General features: G+C 46.0%; 1 protein-coding gene across 1 annotated transcript in view; it reads left to right on the plus strand.

Annotated features, from left to right (window-relative positions):
* Positions 1-17,445, plus strand: part of BMP7 (bone morphogenetic protein 7) — a 50,395-nt gene that overhangs the window by 7,982 nt on the left and 24,968 nt on the right. Inside the window, exon 2 of the mRNA XM_054845902.1 lies at positions 17,117-17,309. Coding sequence (XP_054701877.1) covers positions 17,117-17,309 — 193 coding nt within the window. The remainder of the gene's footprint in view (positions 1-17,116; positions 17,310-17,445) is intronic.

A 17,445-nucleotide genomic window follows, 5' to 3' on the forward strand; every position in this document is an offset into this window, starting at 1 on the left:
AATGTTAATTTGTTCCCATGGAAGAGTGAGAGCTGCCAACCACAGTTTTATATAAATGGCTTTACAGTGCAGGGCTGCCAACATTAAATGATACTTCGGAATTTTCATGACATTTTGTATTTAATGCTTGTGTGTGGATGTGTGAGAGAGGGAGGGAGATATATGGGATGTTGAACAGCACAGCCACTGATGATCAAGGCAAATCTTGGAAGAAATTTATCCTCTGAGTAGCTGTTACTTCATGTTTCTTCTCGTTTAAGATTTTTTAATAATCTATCAGATATTACATAGCACATTCCTTCTGCCTAGAAAAAACTATTTTGCAGTGAGTTTTGTTGCTAACTATCCAAACAGTTCCATGGTTCCCCCAACCTCCCACAATTTTAGTTATTTATTAATAGATGAGCAGAAGGACTTTTGTTTATGTTGCCATTCTGATCGTTATGAAATGGATTGTAAGAATGTGATATTACTCAGCATGAGAAAATGTAAAAGTAGAAAAAGCCGCCACAACTAAGGAATAGAGGGATTAACTGATTCCATTAAAACTGCCAACAGATATTTTTTCTTTAAAAGAATAGGAGTAGCTAGCTAAAATACTTTGCTTCCTTAAAGAAATTCGAGCATAATCGTAGTGTCTTTAGTGGTACGTACTGTCTTTGTACATGAAACAAACATGAAATTCCCTTTAAACGAGTTTATTTTAAACTGATGATGGTGAAAACAAGGTCTGTTTATGTATTTCTCCTTTAATTCCTGGAGGATATTCAAAATACAAATTGTTCATGTTTCAGTAGATTCCTCTTAATGAGCGCTATGGTGTATCTCCCAATTTTCCCACTTTACTGGAGCAGGTGCAGTGCCTGCCGTCGCTGCCAGCCCTGCGCTGTACCAACAAACAAAGCCGTGTTTTGGTTCACTGGGTTGAAAAGTCTCCTGAGAGTAAAGAAATGAAAGAGAAAGAATTTAGAAAGTGCCTGGTGAAGGAAAGGCACTCCAAGTAATGTGCTTTGTCACTCAAGTCTTCCCGTAAATTACCTTAAACTATTTCTAAACGGTTTGAAAAATTTTATCCGTAGAGTATTAAGTTTCGGTTGCATCTCGGAGGTCCCACGCTGTTCTTCATCACCTTTATCTTACCACAGCAGCTTCCAAGTTAGACTCGTCTGTTGTCAGGTTGAATTAAATTGTACAGGAGTAAAAATTATTTTTTCCTTGCCTTAAAGTAGAACAATTGTAAATTTTCAGGTTTTCACTGTTTCTGAGCCTGCCTCATTTAAAAGACACTGCAAATAGCCATCCAAGTTTAAACAAGATTATGTTGTAATTAGACAGACAAACTCATAATTATTTAAGGACTAAACCTCCACCACCAACCCTTTCAGGTTCATTTTGACAGTGTTTATCCAGTGGATCTGGAAAGGCTTACAATTAAAGTGCCTGAAGGGTGGGGATGAGATTTTTCAGCATGCAGTCAGTGCTATCGGGTCCACCTGGCCTGGGAAACTATGCAGGCTTTGTAGTGGAGAAAATCCTTTAACTTACATCTTTGTGGCAAGCTCTTAAAAGCTACCTTCCTTTAAAAAAAAAAAAAAAGAAAAAAAAAAGGAGGGGGAGAGGGAAGGCACAGCTTCCCTCGAATGATAATTAAAACGAGCAAGTGCCTTCTCAGGCTCTTCATGACGAGGGAACACCGTCGCGCTGATCAGGCCGTTCATCTCGCACTGCCTCATTTTTTAAAGCTTTGGCTGTTGTGCACAACCGCCTTTCAAATGAGAAAAAAGTTTCCTCTCGTTAGGCTGCAACCTCCCAAGGCGCGATGCTGGGCTGAATTACACCTCCGTGCAAAGCCGCTGATGTCACCGCGCGATATCCTCGGCTGGAGCAACCTGGCACGAGGCCACGCCAGCGGTGAAGTCACCACGACCGACACCATCTGAGGAGCTGGCACAGTGTCTGTACCGAGTTTTGGGGGCCGTAAATCGGGTCGAGCTTTGACTCCGGTACTAGAGCCGCTGGAGCAAGCCCTGCCTTCAGCCACCTCGTTTCGTTGGCACCGGTGGGGCTGCCTCGGTCCTCTGACTTTACCAATTGTTCTTCCCGCAGCACAGTGGCAGTAAAACTTTTTTAAAAGAGGCCAGAAGAACCCTGGGAGAACTACTAAAAAAAAAAAAAATGCTCATAAAATAATACGGCATCAGTAGTTGGGAGCTGTAATTCCGATGGAGAGAGACGTTTCTTACCGAGTGAGGAGCGGGGCTGGTTGTGTTTCACCGCCCGTGTACCTGAAACGCCGCTGACTTTCATGAGTCCTTTGGCACCCCGAGGGAAAGCAAGTTCAGGTTTATCGTTTAAATGGAAGATTAAAAATGACTATCACTAAGAAATTCTGAATTCCGGCGCTTACAGTTTAGTAATGTTCAAATACTTCCGTATCAATATTTTAACCACAATTTACTGACATCAGCCAAGTACCTACAATGCCACCAACGATAATCGTTCACCGCTAACAGGGTTCTACCCCCCTGCTCGATGCTAGAATGCTGCTCCTCCCCTGGTTTTCAAGGTTAAAACTTAATTGCTTCTATCAGTAAAAATATTCTGAACATTTTAATCTTGCCACTTTTATTTGTTTATTAATGTGCAGCAATTATAATCCCAGAGGGACTTTTTAGATGTTAATAAAGAGTACTGCACATCACTTTTCCTGAAGCTTGTGTGGCAGTATAAACATCATGCTGAGTTTAAGTTCCCCCCTCTGACCATATCCTTAAAAAAATCCAGCATTTGTTAGAGAAAGGAGGGGATTTTTTTTCTTTCTTTTTAACAAAAAGAAATAAGGAGGGGGGGGCGGGAAGAAGGAACTTTAGCCTCACAATCTGCTAGCTACATAAAGCAGTAAATGTTCAGCTGAGACAGGGAAAAACCAGAACTGCTGGAGATTGGTTGTTTCCTTTTGGAGGAAACAATAAATGTGCCCACTTGTATTTTAACAACATTACTACTGGGCCCCCTAATTACACAAATATACTTGTGATAAACTGCAGAAGGGAAGAGCTGAAAAAGAATCATTCAGCACAGATCTTTCTCTTCAGCTCAAAAAGCAGCTTTTGGGTAACCACTCTTTTAAACCCTGGCCCAAACCAGAAGATGAAGATATTTCAGCACTATGCGATGAATCATTTGTCTCCCGAGACAGGTGAAGAGGAGCAGCTAATCGTACACGTGGTGTAAAACTTCTCTCCTTGGTGTGAACACAACTTTGACCTCTGAGTACAACAGTTCCAGCAACTCAGTGGCACGCATTGTAATCAAATCACAAGAATGTTAGACTCCGTATCCCAGAAACCTCTGACCGTTACATTAAAACCTGACACTGGGAATACAGAAATACATGCAAAAATCCACAATGATGATGAAGGACGTTCGAGCAAACCCCACATACTTTTTTATCAAACAGTAACTGTCGTTTTACTCATTAGTCCACAACTGTGAGAGCTGTTTTGCTGAAAATAGTACAGAGTAGGGGAAAAACCCAAGTCAGGGCGTTTAGGTTCGTCTTTCCTCCCCGTGCTGGCATTGTAGTCCAGCGACTGAGAGCAGTGACTGGGAGGTAAGAGACCGAGCTGGAGAAGAATGATCTGTGTTCCTGCTCCTTGAGACGCTGTCATAAATGCCGTGCTCTCATTTCTGTGCTATTTCTAATAGTTTGCACGCAAGAGGACGTGAACTGTGTTCCCTTCATTCATACCAAACCCATGTGAGGACGCGAGGGTGTATTACAACAGCTGATCTTTTACCCCAGAACTGCAATTGCAAAATTGCGTTTGAAGACGCACAAAACCCAAAACAAAACAGAAAATGCTGTTGTTAGGGGCTGACTCAGGAGGCCTGGATGGCCCAACCCTAGTGAGAGGCTCGGTGTCAGGAATCCAGCCCTGCGATCCGCGGTGTGGTATGCAGGGCTAGGTGCTGCTCGTGTCACCCAGGGGCTTATCTTGTACCAAAAAAAAAAAAAAAAAAAAAAATTCCTCTTGTATAATAGGGATCGTGGGTGGGAATTAAACTGAAAATAAATCTTCTCCTAACCTTCAGATGCTGTTGTGCCTGGGGCATTGGCCACCAACATTTAAAGTGTAAAGGGGTCACATGCATGCTCTGGATACGTGCGCACACATATACACACACACACACACACCCCCCCTGCCTTCCTGAAGACATTTCTGAAATAATAGTTAAAACTTGCCATCACTCTAAGACACCAGCACTTTACATCTACCAACGGAAATATATGTGGATATTATCAATTTACAGATCTTTAACATTCACAGTTCTCAGACCCATGTACCAAATTATTAAAAGAATAAACAGTCCTCTGGCTGTTTCTCCATAAAAATAAACGTGCTGCACAGCAAACTTTCCTAGAAAGCAAAGAGATGGTATGCATAAGCTACGAGTCCCACCACGGGCAGCAAGAGAAGAGCGTGGCTGCGCGGCGAGGATGACGGCTGGGTGATCAGCTCCGCTCCGGTCCCTGGCCCTCAAACTCCGGGGGCTGTGCCCCCCCCCGAGCTCTCCTGGCAGCACAGAGCAAACGTGATGATCTCAAAGAAAAATGTGAAATAGGCCACAAAGTCCCACTTTCATGAGGAAGGGCACTCCAGAGTATCTTTGTAAGCAGAAATTGAGGTCTCTAACCATTATTTTCCAAAATATTTCCTCCCATCCCTCCAAACACCGTATTTCTACCTAATAATCCTGTTATAAACTGTGCTAATATCACCGGACCTCCCGCGTGCAGAACACCTGAAGGACATGCAACAGTAAGGATGCAGGACGAGAGCTCTGCCTTTGCAGGGATTTCCCCTCCAGGGCGGACAGACCTTTTCCCCGAATAGTTTGTTGTCCCCTAATCTCCCCGCGCTTGCCTGGCCAAGAAGGACGCAGATGTTTGTTATTGCCTAGACAAGCTCAAAAGGTCCAGCCGATTGCGGTCTTACGGCACAGCTCGGGGTGTATACATTCCAAGACGAAATTTTGCTGATTACAATCAAAGGCTGAGATTCTTATCTGATGGCCGCGCGTCTGATATCGACTGGTTATTTTGTAATATCCCACAAACTACTTTCTCAACAAAAACAGAATCTGGGACTTCAGCTAAGAAATCCACCAAGTCATATGGTTTCAAACCTGGAAAACTGGTTCTTGAATTATTTCCTTTTATCGCAGTAAACCACAAAAAAAACTCGATTCCCCGTGCCTGCAACTCCCGCCGTGTTCCTCGCAGGGAGCCTGCGCGGGTGTAGACCCACACTCTGGAATATTTTGGGGGGATGCTGGTATTGGTGTGGCAATACAATATTAAAGGAGGATTAATTAGGTTTATGGTATTTATTTGGGCAGCTGTTCAGTAGATGAAAGGAAGTCTAATGCAAATGAAAGGAATAAGCCCTAAGAGGCCAATGTGCAGTCACTTCTCCGCTCGTGTCCCCTAGCACGGCCGGTGCAGAAACGGGCACATTCCTCCGACAAAAATGAGGCATTTGAAGATTCCATCAGCTGAACTTTCTCTTTCAAGCGTTGCCAGTAGATGCACAGCATATACGTGTGCTTTTAAAAGACTTTTATTTTGAACTCGAGATGTGAATCTATGGTATTAAGGAAAGCAGAACAATCCTTTATTTAGCTGCACCTGCACCTTAATGCCTAATGAGTTTAGTCTGATGGAATCCAGACCTCAGGAAGGATTATAAATTCTCATTTGATTTCATTTACTTCTAAAATACCTTAAACCAGCTGTACCAGTCCAGAATCCAGTCCTTCTTTCTATATCAGCTTTGCAACTGTTGTTGAATCTTTCGCTGTATTAAGTAACTTTATGCTATATAATAATGCACCAACGGTAATAAGGAACAGAAGGGAACTTGAAAAAATCATGTAGTGGAAGATAATTAGCAGCATATAAGCTTGAAAAAGCATCAGTTTATGAGCACAACTTTCATAAAGTTCTTCATGCTCTGGAAGCAAGATTTGGAAAAAAATTGAGACTGAGTTGGTAGGCGATATCCTCTCGCGCTGGCCCGGTGTAAGGCAGAGGAGTCCAGCCTTGCACACGCGGCCGAACACGCTCTCCGGGGCATTAGTGGTACGTTTGGCCATTTCTGTCTGTTTTGTATAAACGCATCAGCGACACTTGGGCAGTGACCTTCCCAAGATTACTCACTCAGGCTGTTTATTATGAACAGTATCAAATTTATCGAGTACATTTGAAGCCTTAGTTTGCCCCAGGGTAGTTACTGGAATACACGAGCATAATTTGATGCTGTCGCATCTCTGCGTGACCGACTCATTGCACCGAAGATTCACTATATCACGAGTTGTTTTTTCTTTGCACGTCCTCTGCACGTGCCTTCTTGCAGATCGAGGTGCCTGTGCTGCAGGCTCCCCGCTTCCCGCAGAGATGCTTAGTCCTTCCCTCGTACAGGCACGGGGCGTGAGCAGGTGCCCTCAGAGGCAGCAGCGCTGCTCCCTCACCCCCCGAGCATGAGCACCCCTCCAGACCACCAGTCGCTAGCGGGCTGCCTGCCTTTACCTGAGGTCACCTTAGAGCTGGCTAAAAAAACGCTTCAGGGGAACTTTCTTGCCTTCCTGCTGATCTGAAATTTGGTCCAAGCTGAAGAAGAACTGTTTCACGCTTGGAAGCTTTCAAGAATGACCTGGATCTTTTTTTTTTTTTCTTTTTTTTAATTTGCATTTCATCCCAAATGGCCCATTTTAGGTTTCCCTGTAGTAGTCTCTCGCACTGCCTCTTGTCTTCCTTGGCTGAATACACATTATTTCTGACCAGATCTGCTCAGCCGCTTGTCTCTCCTTCCTCGGGCCTGGGGATGTGTTTCTATTTGCTCAACGCTGTGTGTACAAGCAGACAGGGCAGACTGCTGGTTTTTGCATCAGTGATTTTTTGAGAGGCCTCCAGCCTCAGAGCAGGCTGCAGGAAGCACCTTGAGCCCCATTTGTCTGCTGGTTGGACTGGGGGATTATTTTTCTCAATGAACCGTATTGTCACTAACTTTTCTCCCTCTTTGTGCTCTGCAACCTCCTCCCCCTTGAGACACCCATCACCCTTTCTCCTCTAGACCGCTACTACCCCTTTCTGTGCTGGGGCTGCCACCTCAGTCTCCACCGTCCTGACCCTCATCCGTGATTCCCCAGGCTGCTGCTGTCTCCTTGACCCTTGGATGCGCTGGAAAAACGTGTGACTTGGAGTTCACGCCTAACACTGGCACGGCTTCCCCGTGAAGCTGGCCTCGCCAGATACCACTCACTGGTTTCACAGCACCAGGAAAGCAGCCGTGCCGTTCCCTGAATTAGAAAAAGAGAGCGCGAGCAGCATAACATAGCAGTCATCTCCGTTTAAAGAGGGAAAATGTATTCCTGCATCTTCACGTATCTCCCACAGCTGCATCCAGAGGATTTGGGGTTTAGGGGATGTATTAGCAGCGCATCTCTGCTCTTAGCTGCGTTATTCTGTGCTACGCATCACTGTGCAGACAGAGAAAAGAAAGCAGCAGTAACAATGAGCTTCTGCCTGTCATTTTGCTTGGTGCTCAGTTTGACTACAGGGACGTTTCTGGGGGAGGGTGTAGAGAAGAGCTAAGATTGCCTGTGGGAGCTGCAGGAGTCCCCAGCTCCGAGCTGCTGCCCGGGTACGTCCCCGTCTTTCAGATACACAGAGAGAAGCAACAGCCCCAGTCTGTGGGCGCAGGCTGTCGGGGGCAAATACCAGCCTCGGATAACCCCGCTCCCGGTAACTGCACGAGAGCTCGAGATGTTCTGCGCTGGCCACAACGCTGGCTGGTTGGGAGCACATAGGAGTAGCCACGTTTTGCAGCACACCACAGTCCCCAGCTTGCCTCTCTGTCCAGAAAACTGGCACCCCCAAGGTGCTGGGGAACAGAACGGAGCGGGAAGGGGAAGGGGAAGGGGAAGGGGAAAGGGAAGGGGAAGGGGAAGGGGAAGGGGGAGGGAGAGGGAGAGGGAGAGGGAGAGGGAGAGGGAGAGGGAAAGGGAAAGGGAAAGGGAAAGGGAAAGGGAAAGGGAAAGGGAAAGGGAAAGGGAAAGGGAAGGCTGCTGGGGGCAAATCCCCCGGTCAGCACTGTCCTGCATCCCCCCTTCCCTGGGAAGCGGGGAAGAGAAGTGAGATGTGAGGGGCTGATGAGGGAGGCTCTGCAGGAGACTTCCTTAGATTGGATTCCTGGAAGATGAAGGTAGAAATAGAAGGAGGCTGTCTAAAGGAGCAACTTCACTCCCGTTTATTTCTTTCCCCTGTCACTCCCCCACTTCTCCATTCCTCACACACCCCAAATCCCGCAGCATCCTAAGTGCATTACGGCAGCTGCAGATGGATTGCAGCGCTATGTGCTGCTGTGTTTCACGTGCTAAGGCTGTGAATAAGGTATTCTGAAGAAACACAACTCTTCCCTGCTTATTTAACTTTGCTTTCCCCAGATACACATACAGACACTGCGACCTCAGCATCAGGATTCGCACCACGGTTGGTCTGTTTACTATTAGGAGAGTTTCGCCTTCACAGAGCAGTCCCACGTGTAAATTTTTCACAATACCTTTCATCTAGTCTGGCTCTTGTTTCAGCAGAGAAACCACAGCGTAAATGGGTACCAATCAGGGCATGCTCGGGAAAGAAAATGGATTACCTGTGCATAACCTGCCCAGATATTTCATGGATGTTCTGTAAGGAGAAATAGTTTTATCAGTCAGCATTGCCTTAAAGTGCTGGCAAAGAAATGCTGGCAGGGGAACGTCTCCAAATGCAGAAGGCAGCACGCACACTCTGTCCTTTGCCTCCCAATTATTATGTTGCCCCTTGCCATCGACCATCCTCAGGAATTTTAACTTAAAAGTCTCCCGGGTGACACATGGGGCAGGAGGGGCACGGTGAAGCACAACATCCTCTCATCCCCCCGCCGCCTTCCCTGGCGGCACGGCTCCCCGGCAAGCAGGTGGCTCCGCATCGCTCCCCAAAACCCTGCCCGGTGCGGGTACCGCACCAACCCTAACCCTGGAAGAACATCAGAAAGGGCCCAGGCACGTTGTTAGAGAAATACCAATTTCTGCCCTGAGCAGTCCTTGCTAGCTGAAGTTCAACTTAGTCAGGAAGAACTTGCTGCTGCTTCGGAGATAATTAAACCCATCTTCCCTCAGCCCGCTGTTTGTACACGCACAATGATACCATTGTTCAGAGTCATGCAACACATATGCTGACATTAAAGTGTTTAATCTTGTAGTACAGTATTCCATTATTTTTTGGACATCTGTACATGATAGAAAGGGTACGTATTAAGGGATTTGTTGACAAAGAAATGGCTAATGCTGATACATGTGTGGACTGAAAGGATCTTTCCAAGTTGTGTTCAGCAGTAGGGAGAGCGCTCCTTCCCAGGCCCGAAGCCTGGCACAGATGTGATATGCACTGTTGCTATTACCACTTTTCAATTTATAACAAGGAGGCAGTGTTTAGAAGAATTTTGGAAGCTCCCTGCTGGGTTTGTGGCCAGGTGGTCTTGCTGGCAACACCACCTTCATGCTGAAAGCTGAAAAAATGAAGTGATGGCTAAAGGAGGAATATTAACTCCAGAGGGCTTTTTTTCCCCCCCTTTCGAAGCAAAAATGCTTACCCCAGATCGCTTTGCAGAGGGAGCACTAAAGAATTTTGAACGCCCCTGTTTCCAACCTCTGGGGTTGGGGATCAGGATTTGTGGAACCTGTTTTCATCTCATTTGAAATTAATGCATTAGTCCTGCTTTCCACCCGTAGGCAGGCAGGACTTTGCCCTGCCACACACTGGATTTACCACGCAAGAAATAGCTTATCACCTTCACCTCCCTTTACCCAGCTGTAAAATGGGTACATGAGCACCGAGTGTCTGGGGGCCGGTTCCCTTCTGCTGAGCGCTGCTTTGGCTCAGAGCAGCCCCTTCCGCAAAGGGCAGACGGGGACCAGACCATCAGGACGGAGTGTCAGCAGATGACCCCAGACCCCCCCAAAGGCCCGGGAGTCCCGGGCAGGCTGTGTTTTTAGAAGTGGCAGGATGGCGGCAGTCGCTGGCGATGGGATGCATTAATGAGTTATAGAAAAACCACAGACTATTTTTCTAGTAAGCTTATCTCGCAGACCAAAATCAAGGGTGCATTTGTTTTTCCTTATGTTTCTCCAAAAACCTGCAGTAGCTTTTAGATGAGTTGGAGAGCTGCAACTATCCAATGTAAAAAAGCCCTCCAAATGCTCTTTTTATCACTCTTTAAAAAAAAAAAATTAAAAAATCCCATCACACAACCCCGGACATTTTCTCTGCTCCATTTATAGGACTCCCAATGTATATTCTTTAACTATTTCTTCAAACACTTCTTTAACTGCTGCTTTAGCTGCCTAATGTCAGCATGTAAATCTTGTAGCCGAGAGGATGAAGCAAATGAAAACCAATCACAGAACTTCGCATTCCCAAATTCTTGCCGTTATAAATTCACTGCCACTGCCCCGTAGCTCTTGCTGTCAGGCACAACGAGGAGGGAAACACGTGCCTTAGCACGCCATGGCCTGGCATGACATTATGGCGATCTTTATTATACTCCCCCTTTTCCTCAGAAAAATATAAGGACTGACCTCGCACGTCTTGCTCAATCGGGAATCCCGCTGAGCCCCGGTTCAGCTGCGGAGGCCGCTGGATCCTTCCCCTAATTGGTTTCTTCCTTCTTGAACCTCACTAACATACGGAGAAAAGGCCTATATTTCATAAGTGACACGGGTTTATCCACCAATTTAGAGACAAAGAAGTGCAATTTATAGAGGGAACATTTAATGCCTGTTAATTAGAATCCCGTCAAGAGGTCTCGAATTTGGCATCCTGAAAATTTACGGCGCAGTTTCACAACGGCTGCAAGCCCGGAGTCCAGGGGTGGCCCCTGTCCTCCCTCCCGCCATGCTGGGAGGTCCCCGGTCCTCCTCCTGCCTCCTCTTGGGGCACGGCGGTGAGCCAGGTGGGGACGGCGTCCACCGCAAAACTCACCCGGGAAAGGGAAAAGCATTTTCCAGCTGAATCCATTTCCCAAGGCAGACAGCGGGGTGAAGGGCTGGATAGGAGCGGACCTTCCCTTTGAAAGCAGTCATCCGCGTCCGCAAAAAATTGCTCGTGGAGCCCAGGCGGAGCTGGTGGTCCTGGGCAGCCTGTTTCCAGGGATCTCCTGCTCTACAGTGAAACGATGCACGAGAGCTTCTGAAGTTTTGGGTTGTGTCTCTAGGGATGGCGAGATGGAGGGAATGAAAGGTATTTTTTCTAGGAAAATTCAAACAGAATTTTGCGCTGCTGGGTGAAAATGGAGTAACTCAAAGTGTAGTTTGCTCTTTCATGAAAACACTACGGCTCACTGGACAAGCCAGCCGGCCCTCAGCCGTCTCCGGAGAAATAACACTCATTCTCTGCAGCTATCGGAGGCAAAGCAGACAAAGACTTTCCTACCCAGTAAGCTTACCTACATGACTTCTGCAGTCCCTGGGGCCAGGCAGGCACAGGGAGACTCTGAAAACCTCTTAGACCTTGATGCCAGAGCACGGCAGATTTTTTTTTTTGGCATCCAAATCTCTGAGGGGTTTCGCAGGCAACTGCTGATGGCTCTGCAGCCGAGAGGCTGAGGTGAGGGGGTGTTGTCTCTTGGAATCTATTTTCCTTCGACTTATCTTTTAGTCTCAGGAATTCAGGACCTTTAATCTATTTGAGATTAAAGTCCTTTACAAATCCCTTCTGGCCTTTTTTGAGAGTAAAGAAGTTACAGACACCCTACTGCACATTCCTTTTGGTGCTTTTTTTCATTGTAAATGAGAAACAAGTAGCGCTCTAATTGTTTTGAGCACTACGATAAATGAGACAACTACTCTTAAAATGCCTTATAAAAACAATTAACATATTATCAGGTGAAAGTGTTAAAAGGAAAATTTAAGTTTTTACTTGTTTAAATATTCAAAGTGTGTTCCAAGCGCATCACCCAAATGTGCCAGGGAGGAGGAGGTATGGAATTACCAAAGCTTTCCCACTTTGGCAGCCTGAGCACAGGATCTGTTCATCTGGTGTTTACTTTCCTTGTGAAAAAGAGATTTTTTTTACATCTCCAGAAAACAAGAGTGTAAAAATACTTAGGTAGGTAGATTGGCGAAAGTAAGGCCTCGCGTGAAATCCACTGAAATTAGTGGAAATATTTCTGTTGACTTCCCTGGGGTTTGGATTAGCCCTTTAACACTTCTGTAATAATTATTTTTTAACACAGTCATTCCTGGGCAGTTATTGCTGTGATTCACTGGTTCTTTGATTGACATACGGAGTTAGTGATTGATGTTGCGCTGCTGCGCTCGGCACTGAGGCTAGAATGGCATGGTTTCTTGGGTACCTGTAGAGAGAAGCAATAACCACTGCAAGCTATGTCTCAACGTAATCTTTGCTGTCACGGATCATGCCTTCCCTACCAGCAGTCCGTATGACACAGCCAGTGGTCCAACCCGTGTTTACAGCATTAGCTCAGGTTGGCTTTTCGCAGTAGTGATTTACAAAGTAGCTGCAATAGCCGGGGCTCTTATTTCTAGTCCGAACATATTTTGTTGTGAAAACGACCAAACACGGGATCAGTTCAAGTTTCCCAGCTTTGTGCTGATGTGTCATTTGCTTTAGAGGTTTGGGTACCCTGGGTTGTTAAATCCACAAGACTTTCTGTCCAACATTACTTTTTTGGTACTGGTTTCAGCTGTATTGCTACGAGTTCTAGCTGTAACTACTCTTTTTCATCCCTGCATCTTAACATTTTCAAATTTTGTATCTGAAACGAGTACACTTTAGGACATGTCAAAACAAGAACCAGGGATTTGTTGACATTTTATCTCCAGCTTTCCCATATTTTTGGATCTGATACCTGGCTACTTCACACCTGAGCACATGTATCCATCCTGTTTTCTTTTAACCTTCCCCGTTGTTGCACAACTATGCCGTCCTGCCTCCTCTTGCATCACCACAATGCCACAACAGAGTCAGTTTGGAGAGACAAAGACTTCAGAGAGATCAGAGCCCTATCTGTATCAGATAGATGAGTGCAGTCTGTGCAGCATTCAGATTGTAGACAGATAGTCAAGGCCAGACTTTCAAAGACGCTGAGCTTTACTTGCATATTTGCAACAGAGGTGTGGCAAATTTACTGATAACCACTAACCTAAGCTATGTGCTTGTTTTGGTTGGATCACCTTAATTGTCCTGCACACTTTTTAGCGTCTTGCTTATTTTCTCAGGAATCTGTTGTCTGCCTCCACACTCCAGCTTTCAAGTCCCACCATCTCGACCTTTCCCTTCCCGAAGGACTATGCCAAAGGGAGCGTCTGATGATCCTCACCTACGTAGCTACAATTAACTGCCACACTCGCCACGCTCCAGAGTTATTTTGCACCAGCAGATTTTGAGCCATTTGTTAAATTAGGTCATAATTTGTCTACAGTGGTTGTACCTCCAAAATGCAATAGCATTTCTAGAAGTTAGGAGAGGCGCATTTACACGTGCATCGCCTGTGAGTGACTTTGGATTGTTTCTTTAGGAGAGGGAATCCACTGTTTTCCCACAGCTAAGGCGCACAGTCTGTTTCCTAGCAGAATTATTTTTCAAGGGTGTTCTTCCTTTTCATATTTTACAACCTTTGATTGCACATCCAGAGCTTTGGCTTCCTCTCCAAGCGGCTGCCTTGCCAAGGCATTTGAATTGTGACAGTTTCTGAGCTGGAATTTCCAATGTTTGAAATTAGGGACTGGGCTAAAACCATTCACCAAGAGCCTTTGGGGAGCAGTGATTTGTAAGAACTATGAACCTGGGACAAACACGAGTTCAAGTTCTTTGGGCAGAAGGACTATTAAGGATACCCAGCAAATACTGATATTGCTTGATGGCTTTTAAGGGACCACTTAACACGTAATGGCTGACAAACAGCTGAGATTAAGTCCTTCAAGAATGACCAAAAGGTTCTCATTATGGTGTGTCCTGTCAATAGGGATCACGGATTTTGGAGATCTAACAGAGAAACTACAGTTGCATTCGAAGAGCCATAGCAACTCTCTAAGCTGTTTTGGTGAACACTTTAAATACCACTCTCCCACCTCCTCTTTTTTCTTTTTAAACACCTCCACCCTTTCAAACTCCTCAGGTAATTAATTGGAAACGACCCAGTTGCAGTACTGTCAGAGGTCTGACTAACACTCATCAAACCCAGGAAACTCAGAGTTCTCAGCGCTCCCCCGCTTACCTCGGGCTGCTGTGCTTAAGGTATTACTGGGGTCTACAAAAAGTGCGCGATCATATGTACCGTACCATATGTTCACAAATACCAACGCGCAGCAGCATGAATTAAGGATAGGGTTTCAGCCTTCGTAATGAAGAGTCTTGCTTTTATGAGTTCAAGTCAGACCCTTAACGTTATTTTAACATAGATTTTGGTGTTTAATTATGTAATAAGATTTACTGCAGTCATCTAACAGATGTTGATTCAGGGTCAGTGTTTCTCATAAATTAGTTCTGAAAGGATTTGTTACTTCTGGGTCAGCAGATAGGTCCAGAGTGCAAAGAAAAAGGGGAAAAACAATAAACACTGAGTTGAAGGGTTTCTTGGGATTCTTTCTTCAGTTACATATCCACATATTTTCATGATCTTAATGACTATAGCCACAGGAATGTTTGCTTTAACACTAAAGATGGCTCAGCCCAAAACCCTATATCCAAACATCTGCAAAGCATGGGAAAGTTCAAACTTCGGGGCTCTTTATTTTATGACCCTGGCCGTTAATTTTTCATACTAATATGACACATTTTTTCTAGGGCTCTGCAGTGGGAATCACTGTGAACTCTAGCGGCACCCGAAAAAGTTTCATCTTCATGTGTTCGTTGTCAGACTTTGTGTATGAAGTGCAGCTAAAGACCGGTGTCGGCTGATGTAGTTGTCATCACATGTACACTGAAAAGGTGCACCCACCTTCCTTTGAAAATTCAGCCTTCCTATGTCTTTGGAAGCAAATCATACCGGTACATCCCACTGCTAGACCTCTCTATAATACACCCTGCTGGTGATGTTATCCATAACTAAAACCACACAATATTATATTCATTCTTCTATAGTTGTGGTTAAAGGAACTATTCCATATTAAAATATTTTTTCCTTCCCTCTATAATTTAGGCGCAGACAAATTCCTTTGAGACTGAAATCATACCCTTTATATCTTATCCTGCTAAGAATACTTTGGAGGAAAGGGATTGAGGCACATTTGATAACGTTGCTTAGCACTTACAGGGCAGTTTTAGCCTGGCAAGCGTTTTACAAACGCTGGTGAATATTCACACTATTCCCCCACTTCAGGGTATGAGAGACCGAGTGATCTCCCCGAGGCTGTACGAGACGTTATAGCTGGAGGTGCTGCTGTAACTTTGTTCATTCAGTGCACACTAAGACTGCTCAACCTATAAAACCATTTGCTGAACTTAATCCCCTTTGTCTTGGAAAGTTTAGGGGTTTCATGCCTAAAAACCTCCTCTAGGATGAATCCCAGCTATTGGTAAGAGCTCTGAAGTATTTCCCTGAACAGCAATCACACAGTGGCAAACTGCGAGCCCTGGACTCCTTGCAGAAGTAATGTGCGAGAGGAGGAAGAGCCGGTGGCCAGCTGCTGAACGTCGGCCAGCAAAGCAGCGCTGAACCTGCTCCGTGCAAGCGCTTGGACACAGCCCGGATCCCGGAGGCTCCCCACGCTCCGTCCCTGCCATCAGCCTCGGCCCCCCGCGAGTGCCGATATACATTTGTACTGTGCAGCGCTGTAAATCTAAGTGGCACTTTCCAGACTAAGACTTGAAACTCCTCTTTTTCAGGAGTAATTCCATTTAAGTCAATGGATTTACACAATGGATTTACTGCTGCCAGAAGAGAATCAAGGCCTGTAGACAGACACACATTCTTTGCCAAGAAAATCTCGGAGCTAACTACTTGAATTGTGCAGTCGAGCTGCAGGGAGGTCAAGTGGGCAGACGACGGGACTGGGACGTACGGGAAGTCCCTGGTTCAAACCTCGGCTCTTAAAACGTCGTGCGGTGTGACCTCTGGCGAGTCAGTTCATTCCTTATACCTCTGTTTCCCCGTTTTCCTTTGTCCGACTTGTCTATTCAATTTGGAATCTGCTCCAAGAAGGGGGCTTCGCTTCACCTGCTGCGATGGGACACTGACACCTCTCCTCCCCCTTGCTGGAGGACAGCCTCGAAATCTTTGTTTTCTCACGACACTGACCCTCAGCTTCCATATCCACAAGCAGCGTTACCCCAGACCATCAGCTGTCCGTCAGAATGACAGCAGAGCTGTCACTCGGTGGGGTAACGCACCGTCCTAACGCTGCCTTGGGGGGACTCTGGCACTTCTTGTTATTGCGTGGTCGTGGCTGGGAGGTGGAAGAAGGTCCTCACTTTGAACGTTTGCTTCACAGCCCTGATCGCTAAAGATGCGTTAAAATGAAAGCGTCAGCCCTTCGAAGCGGGGCTCTGGGTCCATGATGAATTCAGCTGGCACCAAATGTGGGTCACCAGCAAGAAAAGCCTCGAGGACTGGAATTCGTGTATATACGTGTGTGCATGCGTGCGTGTGCCGTTTTCAGAAGCAGAGTCAGGCCAAGAACCAGTGCTCCTGAAAAGCCCCATCTGTTTCTTTCAGCTCCTTCCCACAGCAGCCCGGTCGTTATCGGTGGCAAATGTCCAGAGTCACTTGTCAAGCACGAAGCTGCCAAAAATCATTAAAACACAACGGTCACCCACACCCTGTACCAGCCAGCTGTAAAACTGTTTCAAAGAGAGTCTGATAAACACATATATGCTTATAATAGCCCCGATAGAGTCATGTATTTCCTATGTGCTTTAATGAACCGAACAACAGCATGAGATGCTGCAATCAGATATTCTTGCCCTTTTCGGTTGTGGCAACTCGCAAGCTTGTTTGATGGCGAGGGGAAAGGGAACAAAGCAGGTGGCTAATGGGCTGTTTTTCTGTTTCAGTGGAGCATGACAGAGAGTTTCACCATCAGCGCTGCCACTACCGAGAGTTCAGGTTTGATCTCTCCAGAATCCCAGAGGGGGAAGCGGTGACGGCTGCTGAGTTCAGGATATACAAGGATTACATCCGCGAACGCTTCGACAACGAAACGTTCCAGATTAGCGTCTACCAGGTACTCCAGGAGCACCCGGGAAGGTGAGTGACCCCCCGTGAAAGCGCAAGCGCAGCGTGTTCCTTCAGAGAGTTATGTCCAACGCTTTTAGAAACACCGGTTGCCATCAGCAGAAGTGTCTGAGGAGCTGGGTTTAGGCATCAGGGGTGTACGGTGAAA

Source organism: Grus americana, chromosome 17, assembly GCF_028858705.1.
Source record: "Grus americana isolate bGruAme1 chromosome 17, bGruAme1.mat, whole genome shotgun sequence".
Taxonomy (NCBI): Eukaryota; Metazoa; Chordata; class Aves; order Gruiformes; family Gruidae; genus Grus; species Grus americana.